The sequence below is a fragment of the Aspergillus alliaceus genome (assembly GCF_009176365.1).
Source record: "Aspergillus alliaceus strain CBS 536.65 unplaced genomic scaffold BDW43scaffold_7, whole genome shotgun sequence".
NCBI classification, from domain to species: domain Eukaryota; kingdom Fungi; phylum Ascomycota; class Eurotiomycetes; order Eurotiales; family Aspergillaceae; genus Aspergillus; species Aspergillus alliaceus.
In genome coordinates, this window is record NW_022474690.1 from 511308 (window position 1) to 527582 (window position 16275).

The window sequence follows — 16275 nt, forward strand, 5'->3', positions numbered from 1 at the left end:
TGGTGTGTATGAAGAATGGATCGGCGACGTAGGTGTTCCGAGGACCAATCATGGGAGTGGAAGAAGCGGCAACTCCGAGAGCCTTCAATTTCGAAGATACGAGAGACAAGTGGGGAAAAGAAAGCTGTCATTCGTGAGATTTGACCGCCCGGTCAGCTTCAACTACTAAGGATGCAGTAGCTTCGTGCGGCTCCAAGAGGCGGTAAGTCCGTCATCTTGGTGGTGATATGGGAAGTTTCATACCGGTCCCTCCAATCACCATGAATATCTTTGCTTTTTCTGTGTCCTTTCTTGAGAGGAGGCGCCGTCCGATGAGACTATTCGAATGCCGCTTCCACCTTCCCCTCCCCTCCCCCGATGATCCCTCCGGAACTAACGCAGACTATGTCCTTCAGCCTCGGCCACAAAAACTAAATTCAAAGGATAGTGGAGTGTGTGCCTGGTGACCTGCTCTTCGATCGCGCTCTCCTCACTTCCTGCCTCTTTGCTCCCTCACGTTCGTGTGCGCGCGCCAATTCATCCCACCTGTGGTTTTCTTTCTCTGTCGACTTGATTTTAACCAACGTGGTTTTTTGGCAGCACGCGACTGTGTCTGTCTGTCGCAAAGGATTGCTTTTGAACACTAATTGCGCCGGGGGTTTGAAACGTCGTGACTTTTGGGTTTCGTTCCTGACCGCGATCGCTGGTTCCTGTCGCTGTCATCCATGTCACTCCAGCCCGACGACCCACGGTCGCGCGGCCGTTCCAAGTCCCGACATCGCTCCAGATCGCGCGCTTCGGCTGCTGGGAATACCTACCTCTCTTCCGAACCGGCGGACGAGTACCTCCGACCTAGGTCAAGGAGTCGTGGTTATCGGACCAGCTCCAGTCATCTCCCCTCCGCTCCGGATTTGGGCCATTATCCTAGGCCTGATTATCTACGCGAGGACCTGAACCCCTCACGGTCCCCCAACATTCGTCCGGTCCGCTACGATGTTCCCTCGGACGATGCCTACTCGGATACAGATGACGAGGCGCTGGCTTATGGCGACCTCCCTGGGGGATTAGAGCGCGGCTACTACGGGTACACGGCTCCTTCCCGAGCTTCGTCGTCGCAGGTCAACGGCGCAATGATGTCGGGAGCGCTTAATGGAGACCCTCGCTCCGGACCGGGGCCAGCCCCAGGGCGCTCCAGCGAGGAGGCCCTGGGCGGTCACCCGAGCTACGCGAAACCTGGTGCGTTCAAATATGTGACCCCGGGACAATACCTTCACGCGCAACCGGACTGGGCGCCCATTCCAGAGTGTGAGCGACCGGGGTTTGTGCCGCCATCCTCATCGCAGGCCGAGGCACCGCATATGCCGGGTGCGTTTCCGCTGCCGACAACGACGGGAGCGCCGACGTTTCAAATGCCTCAGTACGCGAACCCGGAAGCACCGTCGAATCCGTACGCATCATGGAGCGGCCGTCCCGTCTCGATGTCGGGTACTCCCATGTACACACCCGCGGTCAGTTCTCCGACACATAAACGCGCCGTGTCGAGTGACACCACTGCGCCGATCCCATACGCCAATCCGCCTCAATATCAGTATGCGCAGGTCGACCCCAAAGTCCAATATGCCTCCAAGAGCGCACCGAAGCAGCCTGTCGCGTATTCTACGACGCCCCAGTACATGAAGTCGGGCGAGGCAGATAAGTTGCCGCAGTATGCGAACATCAAATACTCAGCCAACCCGCAATTCTCGTCCAGGACCCCCACCAGTCGGCCGGAGAACGAACAGCAGTATGTCGAAATTACGCCCGGCGACCGGACGGGCCCCCGCCCAGCTAGCCACTCGGTCTCGTCCGGTAACACTCTTATGGTCGGTGGCCCAGATCCCAACGTCCGATCGGCCAGTCCGATGCTGGAGCCTTACAAGGGGACATATCAGAGCATCTCACCTATGCCATCGCCCATCGTCATTCCCTCGAAACGGGATGAAGACGTGTCGGACCTGGAGCCACTGGATGGCGGCTCTGACTCGAGCGGACTCCGAAAACATCGGAGGAAGAAATCGAAGGACGACAGGGAACTGAAAGAACCCAAGAGTGATCGCTCAAAGCGAGAGAGGAGTCGTGTTCGGCACGACCGGCATGACTCACAAGAGCAGGCCGTGATGCTCATATCGCCCAGTACGCCGCGGAAGAAGGTCTCCTTTTATGACCCCGAGCCCGATGCGATCGCCATGCAGGATGCCCTATCGCGTACCCGGAGTATCGATAGCAAGATGCTGATCCGCGTGCTGCCCCACTTAACCAGCGAGGAGATCTTGGACCTCCGCACAGAGTACAAGAAACACGTGAAGCTGCACGGCAAAAGCGTCAACCTTGCCAAGCACATTCGGTTGAAGCTGGGCAATAGCACATTCGGCAAGGTGTGCTATGCTACCGCGTTGGGCCAGTGGGAATCCGAAGCGTTCTGGGCCAACTATTATTACCAGTCGAGCACGTCCCGACGTGAGCTGCTCATTGAATCGCTATTTGGCCGGAGTAACAGTGAGATTCGTGCGATCAAAGACGCGTTCCGGGACTCTCGGTACCTCGACAGTCTGGAAAAATGCATGACGGCGGAGCTGAGGGACGACAAATTCCGGATGGCAGTGCTCATGGCCCTGAAAGGAAACAGGCAAAGCGATCGCGAAAGGATCGAAGAAGAAGTTGACGAGCTGCACAAGGCGCTGGTGTCGCGACATGGAGGCGAGACGGCCATGATTTATATCATTGTCCGGCGGAGTGACTCCCATTTGCGAGAAGTTCTCCGCCGGTATGAGGAAATCTATGGCCGGAACTTCGCACGGGCCATGATAGCTAAGTCCCAAAACCTTGTGGTAGGTACCCTTTCCTGAATGACTCTTTTTTTATAATTTTTTTTTTGGGGAGTGATTAATTTCGGAAACAGGGTGAGACTCTCGCACATATTCTCAACGGCGTTATCAACCGGCCCATGCGCGATGCTCTCCTCCTGCACCAGGCTCTTCGGGAGTCCCAGACGGGCAAGGAGCGATCGGAATTGTTAATCTCCCGCCTGGTCCGATTGCACTGGGAGCCGCGCCATCTGGAGGATGTGAAGAGTGAATTCCGTCGGAGATACGGGCAGCGGCTGGAGGAGGCAATTGCCGAGGAAGTGTTGACAAGCAGCAGCAGCGATGAATGGGGGGAGTTCTGTATTGGACTGGCGCGCAGTTCCAAGGCGCTTTCGAAAAAGGGTTAAAAACGCGCAGTACTTTCGGTGGTCTGACGACGACTTGATGAGTTTATGGCCTTTTTTTTGTTGATGATCTGATGACTATTTTTGGTTCTATGGCTACGCATGCGCAGTACTCCGTATAAAACCAAGCGTTAAGCGACAAGGAAGGAGAGAAAGAAAAAAAAAAAAAAAAGGGCCAAGGAAAAGGGAGCCAAAAGGAGAGTGTGAGTTGTGACATTAGCTGTGTTATTATAATTAAAATGTTACATTGAGTATTTTGCCTGACCCATCTGCTTGATCCATGGTAGCTCATCTACCGAAACCGAGGTTGAGAGATACTTAAGGGTACTTCAGTAACATGTTCCCCTTTCGGAGTGTATCATCGATAACCTAAACTGTTACATGGTTTTAGAAGAGAGTCTTGCACTACTAAACTTATAAGAGAGTGGTCTAGTACAGTAAGTAGCTAAGACGGAGTCTACTCCGTCTGTCAAACCGGCTAAGACACCGCTATCCATGATCATATTATCAATGGCTATACATACATTAGTTAGTACTTTCTGTATGTCTATCTAGGATGCGACTCTGACGCGGAGGTTTTCCGAGCTACTTCACTTGTTTAAATCTGCAGCGGGAAGTCAAACAGGATGGTAGGTCGGTTCCTGCGCCCGATGTGATAAATCAGGCGGGGTGGAACCAGTGACGGTCGTGCCCTTTTCTTGTTAATTGGAGTACCAGATTTAATATGCAGGGAAAAGGAGGTCCTGGTCACACTGCAGTGTCAATAGATTAGTTGTCTGTCCCTCCTCACCTGATAGTATCACAACTATCGGTCACACGGATGGGAGAAGAACCATCGGCAATACTACTACTCCCTCGTAGATACAGTAGCATAACTCCCTTGGTTCGATTTTACCTCGTGAAGCCATTGATGTCGTACTTTCTCTCTTGATACCCCCCTGATCGGGCGGAAAGTGTGACCCCACGGCCCATCTATCACTTTCCTTTTTAGGGTTTGGGGAAATCACTGACAGGACTTGGCCTCAGGCCGTGTTTGTCTGCGTCTTTTCACTTTCTTCTTCTTGATCGATCTTCCCAGGTTGATGCAGTTCGGCTACCGGAAGAGATCTATTCTTAGTCCTCCGTCGAAGTTTAGGATCTCCCCCTCGCGTCGCTCTCTTATACTCGAGCTCACTGCATTATTATTATCGATATCCCTATTGATATTGATACGGATATAAGATAATTCGTGATCTATTCTCCCTCATTCACCGAGGTATAGTCATATGCTTCTTTCCCTTCCCCCCTCATATCAGTGCCGAAGTCTAACCCACACTACCCCATAGTTATTAGCCACTAGTGCCTCTTAGGCCTCTCATTGTTTGCTCAGGTGGATCTAAGAAAACCAAGACTATCATGGTTTAGTGTCTGGTTGTCTCCATCAGATCCTCTGCAGCTCCAGACCACATCGGCCTAAGAGTGGTCGAGGCCGGAGCGGCTAACTATAAGGTACATACTCATACTCTATTGACCCTTGCATCGTAATCTCCGATTATTTCGTCCGTCCAATTGACGTTCTCTCCCTCCTGGAATTCCGCTTCTCTTTCATTTCTCGGGCAGACGGCTCAAGATCTCACGAGTCTCCCCCAACAGAGTCTGACAGGTCAGGCGATGGTCGAGGGGGGAATTCCTCCCATCATGCGTGCCTTCATGCCGCATTTCCTTCTAGACCGGCAAGTCTTATGCTAAACTTTCATGATTTGTCTAGTCTCTCCTGGATTTTTTTTCTCCTTTCCTCCGGTATGCGGACGCGACCAACTATATAAGTGTGCCTGACATTCCACTCAACATTCCTTCGGCCCACATTCACTCGGACACGTTTTCGGCGGACCTGGATCATTCTTCTGAACGAAAACGTTTGGAATTTAGTTGCACATATAAAGAAGGATGTGCCCTGGGTGAATCTCGTCTCTCGGATCACAATGCATTTCCTCTCGCTTTGTCTGTCGGTAGCCTCCCTAGTGTCCTATGTGGGAGCCGCGTCAACCTTCTCTCCCGCGAGGCCTCCTGCGCTGCCACTGGCTGTCAAATCGCCTTATTTGAGCACATGGCTCTCTGCAGGTACAGATGGCGGTAATGGCGGGTACCTGGCTGGTCAATGGCCTACTTTCTGGTTGTGAGTAGTCTCGAAGGTGTCGGTATGGACGACATCAACCCTTCCGGCGCATTGGCTAAGCAGTGTTTCTGGTGGTAGCGGTCAAGTGAATGGCTGGGCCGGTCAGATCCGTGTCGATGGCTCGACCTACACATGGATGGGGGGTATTCCTGGAACTCCCATCGTGAACCAGACTTCGTATGAGTACACCTCAACTTCGAGTGTGTTTACAATGCGGGTTGGAGATATGGTGGAAATGAAAATCACATTCCTTTCCCCGATCACACCGGATGATCTCCGGAGGCAGTCGCTCATATTTTCCTACCTGGACGTAGAAGTCGAATCAATCGACGGTAAATCTCATGACATACAGGTGTACTCCGATATCTCAGCTGGTAAGAAAGAAGTTAACCCCCCCCCCCTGAGCTGTCATCCCGGTATCTAACCGCACCTCAGAATGGGTGTCTGGAGATCGAAATGCCATTGCACAGTGGGACTACGGTGTCACAGATGATGGCGTTGCCTACCACAAGGTCTACCGCCAGACACAGCTTCTGTTCTCCGAAATCAATGACCAGGCAGAATGGGGAGAGTGGTACTGGGCAACAGAGGATGGGGACGGAATGACCTACCAGTCCGGACCAGATGTTGATGTGCGAACTGCGTTCGCAAAAAACGGAAAGCTAGCCAACTCGAACGACAAAACCTATCGTGCCATTTCGACCAATTGGCCCGTGTTTGCCTTTTCCCGTGATCTTGGGTCGGTGAAAACGTCTGCGAGCACGTTGTTCTCTATTGGTCTCGCCCAGGACAGTGCAATCCAGTACAGTGGTAAGCCTGAGGGGATGACTGTGATGCCCTCGCTTTGGAAGAGTCACTTCAGCACCGCGACAGCTGCGGTGAGTAGCCATTGCTGCGATCTTAGGGGATTTTTGAGTCGGAGCTAATGTATAATACAGCTGGATTTCTTTCATCATGATTATGCAGCAGCAGCAGCGCTATCGAAGGATCTGGACAATCAAATAGCCCAAGATTCACTTGATGCAGCTGGCCAGGACTACCTGACCATCACCTCGCTTACGGTCCGTCAGGTCTTTGCTGCTGTGCAATTAACCGGAACGCCGGACGATCCGTATATTTTTATGAAGGAGATCTCCTCTAATGGTAACATGAACACTGTGGACGTCGTCTTCCCGGCTCATCCAATCTTTCTGTATACGAACCCTGAGCTCCTCAAGCTGCTGCTGAAACCGATCTTTGAGATACAAGAAAACGGAAAGTATCCTAACACGTTCGCCATGCACGATATTGGGGCCCACTACCCGAACGCCACTGGACACCCTGACGGTAAGGACGAACAAATGCCACTGGAAGAGTGCGGGAACATGGTCATCATGGCCCTTGCTTATGCCATGAAGGCCAAGGACAACGACTATCTCTCGCAGCATTATCCCATCCTCAAGAAATGGACGACGTATCTGGTGGAAGATGCTATTTACCCGGCGAACCAAATCTCTACAGATGATTTTGCTGGTCCCTTGGCGTAAGTGATGCAGAAATCCGAGGTGAAGGTTGAAGCTGATAGTGGCACAGAAACCAGACCAACCTGGCATTGAAGGGAATTATTGGCATCCAAGCAATGGCAGCAATCAGTAATAGGACTGCACACCCAGATGATGCCTCGAACCACTCAAGCATCGCTAAGGATTACATCACGAGATGGCAGACATTAGGCGTAGCTCACAATGCCAATCCTCCACACTCGACATTGTCGTACGGAGCTAACGAGACTCATGGTTGGTTCGCTGCGTAAGAGATGCACTTACAAATACTGACTGTCTTCTAGGCCTTCTGTACAATCTGTACACAGACCGTGAATTGGGCCTGAATCTGGTTCCTCAATCAGTGTATGATATGCAGAGCACGTTCTATCCGACAGTGAAGGCGAAATATGGTGTCCCGCTTGATACTCGTCATTCGTATACCAAGGGTAAGCTGGATATTATTTTCCATACGGTGGGATTCATTGCTAACCCTTCTTCTAGCGGACTGGGAACTCTTTGCAGCCGCCGTTGCATCGACCAGCACTCGAGATATGTTCCACAAGGCGCTTACGACCTGGATCAATGAGACACCGACAAACCGTGCCTTTACCGATCTTTATGACACTAGTACGGGAAAGTAAGTATCTGGAGACTCGACGCTTGGGCATCTGCTGACGATCGTAGCTATCCTGGAATCACCTTCATTGCGCGGCCCGTGATGGGTGGCGCGTTTGCATTATTAGTTCTTGAAGAGGGCCTTTGATCCCCTGTATATTCTTAGGTTATGATTCGCTTTTGTGGGCGAGACATTCGCTAGGCTTTATTACTCCTATTTATCCTTACCCCGGCCACTCGGCCGTTGTTGAATAGCGCATCCGCATATATACAGTTCTCACTTTAGCCTGAAGATACAAATTGGTTACTATCTTTGACGCTTTGTACATTCGTGGAGTCGACAGGATATTTTACCGATAGTGTCTGTAGGCTTAGCGTTGCCTCACCAATGCACCTCCCTGGGCTGATTAAATATTCGACTATCTCAATATCAGGTAGCGTTATTTCAGCATCTCCGGTTGTCTACAAATCGTGAGTGGGCTCGACTGAGCTATTCCACGCATCAAAAGCTCGAATGAGATCTACCCATGTCAGTAACCGTCTTCCTTCACATAAACCTAGAGCAAAGAAGAGAGAGTAAGACATACCATAATACAAAGCCATAGCCTCCAAATGCACATCGATGGCCACCCGCTCATCAACGGTATGGATATTCAGCGTACCGCCAATGCGCGACGGGCTCCACCGATAGATATTCCGGGATAAATTCCAATAAAATCTGGTATCTGTATTGCCAGTCATGATATCGCCACTAACAACCACGGTCTTGCCTTTCAAACTCGGCACCGACTCAAACACCGAGCGGGTGACACCAGCAAACCGCGTCCAGACGGCATCCTTGCCGGTGTCCGTGGGACTGACCGGAGCTGGCGACAAGGCACCACTCAGCGTTGAGATGGTCAAATGATTCAACTTGCCCTCTGGCTCTTCCTCCGGGAACGCGGCCAGAGTCAGATTATACTTGTCGACAATGGGTCCAACCACCCCCACAGCCCGATCCATGACCGCCTCAGGCGTCTCGTGCAAGGCGACCCGATAATTGACCACCGCCTGCACATGCTCCGGCAGCGCATTCGTCTTCACGCCTCCATGGAAGATATCCACCGCCTGCGACGTCTGCAAGATATACCGGAACTTATCGCCCCGCGACCGCGCCAGTCTCTCCGCCGTCGAGACATGATCATTCGACGCCAGCGCATCCGCAAGCCAAGGCTCAACACTCCCCGGCGAATGCCGTACCTGACACTCCAGCTTCTTGCGCGACGGATGACTATCGGACAACCGCGGCGAGAACAGCTCCTGCCCCTCAAGGCTATAAATGATCTCCGACAGAATCCCGATCCCCGTATGCGCGGGCGGAATCGAACTATGCCCGCCCGGCACAGAAAGCGTAAAGACGAGATCAACACTCCCTTTCTCCGACACGCCGGGAAGCGCATACACGACTCCACCACCGCCCTCTTTGTCCCTCACTCCACCCTCCTCAAAAGAAGGAGAGGAAGACTCAACCTCCTCAATCCCCATCCCCCCTTCATCCAACACAAACTCCACCCCATCAGCGCCATACACCCCCTCCAAATACTCGGCAATCGCCCCCGCCCCAAGAAACCCATGCGACTCCTCATCAAACCCAAACGCAAGCAGCACCGTCCGCGTCGGTCTCCACCCCTGCTCCAGCAGATCCTCGACGACGGAAAGGAGTCCGATAAGCACGTTCTTGCAATCGCTGGCGCCCCGTCCCCATACCCAGGTCCCGTCGAAGAACCCCGCGAAAGGCGGGTGCGTCCAATCCCGGGGATCGTTGATGGGCACGACGTCTTGGTGGGCTGTGAAGAGGAGGGGTTTTAGGGTGGGATCGGTGCCGGGGAGGGTGTAGAGAAGACCTAGGCGGTTTATGTGGGATACATTTGCCTTTGCGTGGCTGTTCATGTTTTATTTAGGTGGTTAGTTAGCTGTATGCTAGCTAGGCTACATGGGTAGAATAAATGTTCCGGTAGATCCAAGGTAGATGTGATTACATACGTAACAGGAAAAAGCCGTTCCAACAGCTCCTGGAACTCGACGAACGGGGCGAATCCCTCATCGTACGGATCTCGCATGTAATCTGTCACTGTTGTGGGGACTTGTACGGCTCTCGAGAGGCGGTTTGCCTGGCGGGCGCGGAAGGCGTTGTCTTCGAGGAATCGGAGGCTGGGGAGGAGACCATCGTTTGGTGGGGTAATTTTGGGGGCTAAGGGGCAGATTTCAAGGTCGGAGGGGACGAGGATTTGCTGGGAGGAAGTAGTAGTAGTAAATGGGAATGGGATGGTGAGGGATGATGCTGTTAGTGGAGTGAGGAGGAGGGCGAGGAGGGGGGTCTTTGGGTGCATTTTCTTTCTTCTTCTTGGTCTTATTTTATTCCCATGTATGTATGTTCAGATGAGGTATGTATATATGGGATAGAATTGAGAGAAACTGAGTTGAGCTAGGAGGATCTAGCTAGAATATATTGAATTGATCTTATCTCGACATTTGTCGCCATTTCCGTCCGTGATTACCATTTGTCCATCTCCGCATCCTTCTCCGCTTGCTGCCTCGGATAAAGATCAACCCTCAATGGTGCAATCGCCGATAAGAGCGGAGTCACCCGCCTTTAGTCGGCAGATAACTTGCCCGTCTGGGAAGGTCAAAGCCGGGCTGGCTTGCGGTGACAGAAGCCTGGCTTTTGGAGACTTGGAGGTTGTTCTCTGTTTAATCCGGAGAGTTAGCTTCTCGGTGGGAGACCGAGTTGACTTGGAGACTCGACTCGTCCAACGGACCGAACCCGCGTTGGATTGGGTTGGTGTGATGGGCTCTTGGCTTTGTCTTAGATGAGGGCCCTGTCCACGTCAATCGTGTTCGTGTTGAAGTGGGTTTGCGTCACTATATTTGGCGTGACTATGGATGCATGCTCTGTTTGGAGTCTGGTTTTCCAGGTCTAGACATAACATAACATACCTTATTGACCTGTACGGGCTCAATGAGGGGGCAACGAGGGGTACTGCAGGCTGGCAATTTTTCTAGAAGCGCCATGGAACAGCCCGATATGCGGTGTTGCATTAATTTTAGGAAGGAAGGGATGGCGCTCGTGGCCTCAGAGCCATGAGAATGGACTGCAACCCTTTATTCCTGTAGGGGGTTTGATTTGGAATTGAGGGGTGAAGGGAGTATCCATGTCTTGGGGGCGCGGGGGGGGGGGGGGGGGGTCGGATAGTTGACCGGATGAGTCTGATAGAGCTTTTCAGCTGGAATGAGACAAGATGACCTGTGAGAATTGGCTTGCTGAAGGGAGGTCATGAAATCCGTCAGTTTTGCTGATGCTACGAAGTTCCGATGGTTGAACAAGGGCTGTGGTGATCAGGTGCCGGTCTCGTGACAGCATGAATCAAAAGGAACCAAACTTTCAAAACAACCATAAACTAATAAACTCATCTTCACAAATTCATCGTCAACATTATTTCCCCTTTTACACCTGACAGATAGGATTTCCGGGTTCTTCAAGGCCCTAAGGTATTTGCACCCCCCTCCACGTCCCAGGAAAATAAGACAGGGTGCCCAATGAGGCGTGTCCCTGTCTCTCCCCGGGCATGCGCCTCCAAACAACCAAAACATAATAATCGATAGTCACTCGCGTGGTGGTCTCAGAAAGCAATAGCGCGGTCGATCCATGACATCACAGCAGGGGCATTCTCACTGGCAAGAGTGGAAACAAGTTGGCCCTACGCTAAATTGCCCGAACCACAGCTAAGCGACATGAACGGCGATGAAACTCACGTAAGGGATTGGCTGAAACTCCTTCCTGGGCGGGGAGTTTCAGCAAGTCGATCGACGAGCGAACTGTCGTTCAGAGGAGGGTTCCTGTTACGATCTTCCCGATCGGCATTCTGTTGTTGTGGTTTTATTGCTGAATTTTGCGTCAGATTTTCCCAAGGGGTTGGTTATTGATTTCCGTTTCTTTTTGGCTTTTTTTTATTTTTATTTTGCGCCCTCGCCCGAAGGGATTGGGATATTTCATATTTCAAAGCGTTTTTGCCCCGGACGTGTCTTTTCTTCGTTGCCCTCTTTGTCAATAAAAATTAGACTATCTTTAACGTTTACTTTCTTGTCTGTTTCATCTGTCGACCGTTCGTTTCCATTTATAAATCTGCCCGGCGCCGAAACGACCTCAAACAAAATCACAAAAAAAGGGAAAAGAAAAAGAGGCATATATAGACGCAGCAGTCACATTCACTTTCTTCTTCAGCACCATCAACAAGGCAGAATGACCAGAAACATCCTCATCCTTTCCCTTCTGTCGCTTGCACCGGCCCTCGCCTTATCCTCAGATACCAGCTGCTACAATGACGTGGGTAGCCTTTCCGCCTCTCATTCAACGGCCTACCAATCCGTTGCGATGTGCGAGCAATTCTGCCATGCAGACAAGAAGCTTGTCTACGCCGTGCAAGGCGAGCGATGCTACTGCGGCGACGAACTTCCCCCCGCCTCAGCACAAGTATCCAACAAAGAATGCAGCATCCGGTGCCCCGGATATCCCTCCGAAAGGTGTAAGTCATGCCATCCCAACCACCCTTCACGACCACCTACTCACAAAGCCCCCTACAGGCGGAGGCCCCAACACCTGGACAGTAGTCACGCACTCCAACGGAGAGCCCAGATCCGTAGACTCTAATAACGGCATCGTCACGGCCCCGGATGAGGACGGCGCGTCTGATCCCCTGGCTACCCTGAGCGTGAACCCGACGATGGTGAAGACGGCTACGGGGACCGATGCACCCAAGACATCTATCCCTAGTAGTATCTTGACCGCGCCGTCGGCGGCGGCTGATCCAAATCAGGGGGATGCGGAGGCTTCGCCTTCGACTTCGTTGTCGTTTGCGACATCTGCGGCTACGGCTAAGGCTTCGGGGTCGCCGTCGTCGCCTTCTTTTACCCCGTCTGCGACGGCGACTGGAGCTGCTGCTGGTCGGCCGGTGCTTGCCGCGTCGCTGGTTGGGGTGATGTTGGCTCCGCTTGCTGTGAATTGGCTGTAGATGGTGTGGTGTACCGGGTCGAGGACGATGACGGTTGGATGTGTATAGAGTGATGTGATTGTTTTGTCTATATGGTGGCTGGGCGCTAGATGCTCGGTATGTGCGACACTGGATGATTGCCTAGATTGATTACTTTCATCTACGCATGGCTTGTAGCTATTGAACTCGAATTGCTGGTCGATTCGGTGCCTGTACTGCGGTATAGTACTGGGTTGTTGCGCACGTTAGATACCCGATCCGCTGGCTATAATCATAATATTGTTGAACAATATCATTCGAGAAGATAACAATTAAGTCTATTAATGTAAGGACCATAGCCCAATAAAGTTAAGGCTAGAATGGGGAAACATAACCATCATTTAACCAATATACTCAAATAGAGCGCATATAAAGGGGTATCTCTCAACTCCGGCTATACAGGCAAGTGAAACGCGCAACGATCAAGCAAGGGCGTTGAATCATTCGTCATTCTGCTCCCTCGACGCTCGGGATACGTCAATACCTCGTTTCAAGAGCATGGCGACGTCTTTTTCTTTCATGGTAACATATTTGAAATGCCTAGGGAGAGGCTTTTGTTCTCTGTTCCTCGTTAGTGAATTAGACTCACGGGGTAGAGTGAAGCGAAGAGGTAACGCACCGAAGAAATTTGATCTTCAAATTTCTCGCTCTATCTTTCAGCTGAACTTGGCCTCGGCCCTCAATTCGGGATTCGCCTTTTAGCACTGACTGAGCCTCATTTTTCTGAGCGATCTTGCACCACCCAGAGCCCTTGGGTCCCCCCAGATCGGTTTCCTCAATCAACCGGATCAGGCGCGCGTCTTCGGACGGTGTCCATCGCATCTGCGCCTTAGTCGAAGTGACAGTGTGCCTGGCACTGGATGATACGGGGACCGGCGCTGGACTTTTGCTCTTAGACGCTGCATCAGGTGATTCAGGAACGGTAGTGGAGCGTGTGGTTTCTTCTAGGCCGTCCTGTAATTGAGCTGCTGACTCATCTTCATTCTCTCTAACTTTTTGGCGCTTCGATTGGGGCTGTTTCGGTTTCTCTGCGCGCTTGCGTGCGATATCGACGGAGCGGTTGTAGTTGCTGAATTCCTCGTCGCTTTCGTCCTCGTCCTGGTCTTCTGATTCGCTGCGTCTCCGTTTCTTGGACGGGCGTTCGTTGCGGCGCCTTTCAACGCTTCGATCGTTTCCATGGCTGATTGGTGAAACGCGGTGTGCATTCGTCTGGCGGTCGATAAATGCTGCGCGATCGGACCGTTGACGTTTCCTAGAAGGTCCTGGAGAGCCGTCGGCCATGGCTGCTTTCCACAAATCCAGGCTTGAGGGTATCAGACGGGAGGCATTGCTAGCCTGCGTGGAGGTCGTCTCTCGGCGCAACTGAGATGCGAAGAGCCTGCTCCGTACAGGACTGACCGTCTCGTGGCGGGGCTCGCGTGAGTTACGGACCATGACAGGACTGCGCGATTTTTCTAACTGTGAGCGCTCGCCAACAAACAGCTCAGATTCATCGTCCAAGGTAAACTCCGGTTCGTCATGGAGCAGAGTCGGGGATGCGTCGCGGGAAGCCGGTACTTCAGTGGTTTCTTCCGGCGATGAAGGTCTCGCTTGCCGAGGTGCAGGTAGTGTTTGGCGCCGAAGCTGGGATTCCTCAGGTACAGTTTGTGAGCCCGGCCTCACAACGACGTCAGATTGTCGACGCGCCCGTCTCTGCTTCATCCGTTCTATAGACGCTTCGTTCAGGAAGAACCTTTAAACGTTAGTCAGCTGTTTGGCTTCGAACTATATCATTGACTTACGGCTTCCCAGACTTTCTCCGTTCTTTGGGCTCAACGACGGTCGGTATCTCTCTTTGAGTCTCAGAAGGAATCGCAGAATCTCTTCGGCTGTCAACAGGCGCGACCGTACCCCGTTCGCTTCTTTCTTCCGTACGCCGGGGTGTAAATTCAGAGCGTGCCGCCACGCTGCTCAGACTGCGACGGTCCTTTTTCGGTTCGGCAAAGAACTTTTCGCGCATATCTTCTGCACTCTGCTGGCGCTTCAGGTTTTGGTTGATTTCCTCACATCGTTTGCGGACCCATTGAGATGCTCGCGAAAGAAATTTCTGCCAGCTAAAATAGCGTTTCAGCACCTCGATACCATCTTCATGCTCTAATAAGGTGTCACGCATATCCTCGAAACGACTGTATGCCGTGTCTTTGAAAGGGTCGGGAAGGTACCCGTCTGCACCGCCCAGCTTGTCCGGGTTAAACCCACGAAGGGGCCCATCGCTGCTCTCCAAATCTTCGCCGGAAGATGCGATCAGGAAGAAACCATCTTGCAGAATAGCATGGGGATCAAAGTCATGGCTATTTTGGTGCTCCTCCAGCTGCATGATCAAGGACCGGGTGCGAATCTCTAAGGCAAGAGCAAACGTGTCCCTTTCAAGCGCGCTTTTCCCAACGGTACCGCGCTGGCCATCACGGACGAGATCATTCATAAAAGGTAATGGAAATAGACTTTCCAAATTTCTGATTGCCTGATTGGTTGAATCTCCACTAGCCAGAAGCACTTCCAGTGCAAAGCGAGCACAATTAGCGCGATGGAGGATAGGCTCAGGGCTCCAGTTCGGCTCGACTCCGTCTTTGCTGGCCAAGCGTGACGAAATCAAATTGCTAGTTTGCAAGACATCAATATACGTTTTACCTCCAAAGTTTCTGGCTTCTTCCTTCAACTTCATTTTCGAACGGGTAAGACGTTTGCTTTGGGTGTTTCTAGGATCCGCAAGTCGCTTCACCATGCTGAGCATACTGGCTTGATCCGCAGAATCCTGGAGTAGGAAATCCAGGACGTTCATCGCAACCCTCTCCAAATCTGGCAGGGCCTCGAGCATCAGTTCCGGGTCGAGGGCATCCTCGGACTCCGGATCAAATTCTGGCTCCAGAATGGTGGTACCCGACATGGAGATGTTGTGCGCATCTTCCGGGGATTCAGGGATTACCTGGCTAGCACGAAACCCCGACTTAATAGATGATTTTAAGGGTGATTCTTCGACGACGACGCCCAAGCCTATGATGGAGATATAAGTTCCTGTCTAAAGGAAGGCACACTCCAGGTATCCTTCATACTGAAGGGCAGCACAAAACACAACGAACATATGAATCCACAGCTATGTGCAACCCAACAGCCCCCAACGAAAAGAATCAAAACTTAATACGGGAAAACGAAAACGATTTTTCTTTACTCTATATTCTCATTCTCAAAAAATCAACTGTACTGACCATTTCGCCCCTTATTCTTCCATCCTTTCTTCCTGCCTTCGGGAGAGGATTGGCCGGCAGGTACCATATACTGCTGAGCCTCGATTTCCCGACTCTGACTTCTTGTCCATCGTCTCTGAGGCGGACTCCCCTTCAGGGTTGAGAGGTCGCCCTGCGTGGTAGCAGCACGCGCAGTAGATCGTGGCATATGGAAAGGCGGTCAGCTAAGCGGACTCCACCTCCAGCTCACTTTGTAGCAAGTTCAGAGCGTGATACGGGACCCGAACAGGTGCGATTCAGGGAGTAATAACGATGATACAATGAATGAGAATCGATGGTGGATGACGGGCCTGTGGTGATGGGACTGGGGGGAGAAAACAAAGCGCGTCGAAGTGAAAGCGAAGTGGCGCTGTCTCGGTTTCTTAGGGTGTTCTTATGTAATCGCCATAGTTGCCTGATAGTGGCCTGA

The 16275-nt window shown here is 52.0% G+C and overlaps 6 protein-coding genes across 6 annotated transcripts; 4 read left to right on the forward strand and 2 right to left on the reverse strand.

Moving 5' to 3' along the window:
* Positions 1–704: 704 nt before the first annotated feature.
* Positions 705–3229, forward strand: anxc4 (annexin ANXC4; the record flags this gene model as incomplete). Its single annotated transcript, XM_032046345.1, has 2 exons — positions 705–2846; positions 2918–3229. The coding sequence occupies 2 exons, from the start codon at positions 705–707 to the stop codon at positions 3227–3229; spliced, it is 2454 nt and encodes an 817-aa protein (XP_031903731.1).
* A 1580-nt stretch (positions 3230–4809) lies between these two features.
* On the forward strand, positions 4810–8041 carry gta1 (glutaminase GtaA). The gene is made up of 8 exons (XM_032039479.1): positions 4810–5381; positions 5460–5755; positions 5817–6259; positions 6320–6903; positions 6954–7156; positions 7207–7350; positions 7406–7541; positions 7589–8041. Exons 1-8 carry the CDS (start codon positions 5188–5190, stop codon positions 7665–7667), a joined length of 2079 nt encoding a protein of 692 aa, XP_031903732.1. The 5' UTR covers positions 4810–5187; the 3' UTR covers positions 7668–8041.
* cps1 (Gly-Xaa carboxypeptidase) lies at positions 7781–10001 on the reverse strand. Its single transcript, XM_032039481.1, has 3 exons — positions 9542–10001; positions 8107–9440; positions 7781–8040 (listed from the first exon to the last, which is right to left on the reverse strand). The coding sequence occupies exons 1-3, from the start codon at positions 9886–9888 to the stop codon at positions 7982–7984; spliced, it is 1740 nt and encodes a 579-aa protein (XP_031903733.1). The 5' UTR covers positions 9889–10001; the 3' UTR covers positions 7781–7981.
* Positions 10002–10487, forward strand: BDW43DRAFT_227681 (uncharacterized protein). Its single transcript, XM_032039480.1, has one exon. The coding sequence runs from the start codon at positions 10115–10117 to the stop codon at positions 10370–10372; it is 258 nt and encodes an 85-aa protein (XP_031903734.1). The 5' UTR covers positions 10002–10114; the 3' UTR covers positions 10373–10487.
* A 1153-nt stretch (positions 10488–11640) lies between these two features.
* Positions 11641–12796, forward strand: BDW43DRAFT_227765 (WSC domain-containing protein). The gene is made up of 2 exons (XM_032039483.1): positions 11641–12081; positions 12140–12796. Exons 1-2 carry the CDS (start codon positions 11799–11801, stop codon positions 12565–12567), a joined length of 711 nt encoding a protein of 236 aa, XP_031903735.1. The 5' UTR covers positions 11641–11798; the 3' UTR covers positions 12568–12796.
* On the reverse strand, positions 12797–16157 carry BDW43DRAFT_227723 (uncharacterized protein). Its single transcript, XM_032039482.1, has 4 exons — positions 15828–16157; positions 14367–15615; positions 13205–14317; positions 12797–13146 (listed from the first exon to the last, which is right to left on the reverse strand). Exons 1-4 carry the CDS (start codon positions 16012–16014, stop codon positions 13026–13028), a joined length of 2670 nt encoding a protein of 889 aa, XP_031903736.1. The 5' UTR covers positions 16015–16157; the 3' UTR covers positions 12797–13025.
* Between the last annotated feature and the right edge of the window lie 118 nt (positions 16158–16275).

Coding starts and splice junctions, on each gene's coding strand:
- gta1 (XM_032039479.1), top strand. CDS start 5,188: ATGCATTTCCTCTCGCTTTGTCTGTCGGTAGCCTCCCTAGTGTCCTAT. Junction 5,382..5,459: donor CAATGGCCTACTTTCTGGTT/GTGAGTAGTCTC, acceptor TTCTGGTGGTAG/CGGTCAAGTGAATGGCTGGG. Junction 6,260..6,319: donor TCAGCACCGCGACAGCTGCG/GTGAGTAGCCAT, acceptor TGTATAATACAG/CTGGATTTCTTTCATCATGA.
- BDW43DRAFT_227723 (XM_032039482.1), bottom strand. CDS start 16,014: ATGCCACGATCTACTGCGCGTGCTGCTACCACGCAGGGCGACCTCTCA. Junction 15,616..15,827: donor GAAGAATAAGGGGCGAAATG/GTCAGTACAGTT, acceptor TCTCCATCATAG/GCTTGGGCGTCGTCGTCGAA. Junction 13,147..13,204: donor TTGAAGATCAAATTTCTTCG/GTGCGTTACCTC, acceptor AACGAGGAACAG/AGAACAAAAGCCTCTCCCTA.
- BDW43DRAFT_227681 (XM_032039480.1), top strand. CDS start 10,115: ATGGTGCAATCGCCGATAAGAGCGGAGTCACCCGCCTTTAGTCGGCAG.
- cps1 (XM_032039481.1), bottom strand. CDS start 9,888: ATGCACCCAAAGACCCCCCTCCTCGCCCTCCTCCTCACTCCACTAACA. Junction 9,441..9,541: donor GAACGGCTTTTTCCTGTTAC/GTATGTAATCAC, acceptor AAACATGAACAG/CCACGCAAAGGCAAATGTAT. Junction 8,041..8,106: donor GGCTATGGCTTTGTATTATG/GTATGTCTTACT, acceptor TGACATGGGTAG/ATCTCATTCGAGCTTTTGAT.
- BDW43DRAFT_227765 (XM_032039483.1), top strand. CDS start 11,799: ATGACCAGAAACATCCTCATCCTTTCCCTTCTGTCGCTTGCACCGGCC. Junction 12,082..12,139: donor CGGATATCCCTCCGAAAGGT/GTAAGTCATGCC, acceptor AGCCCCCTACAG/GCGGAGGCCCCAACACCTGG.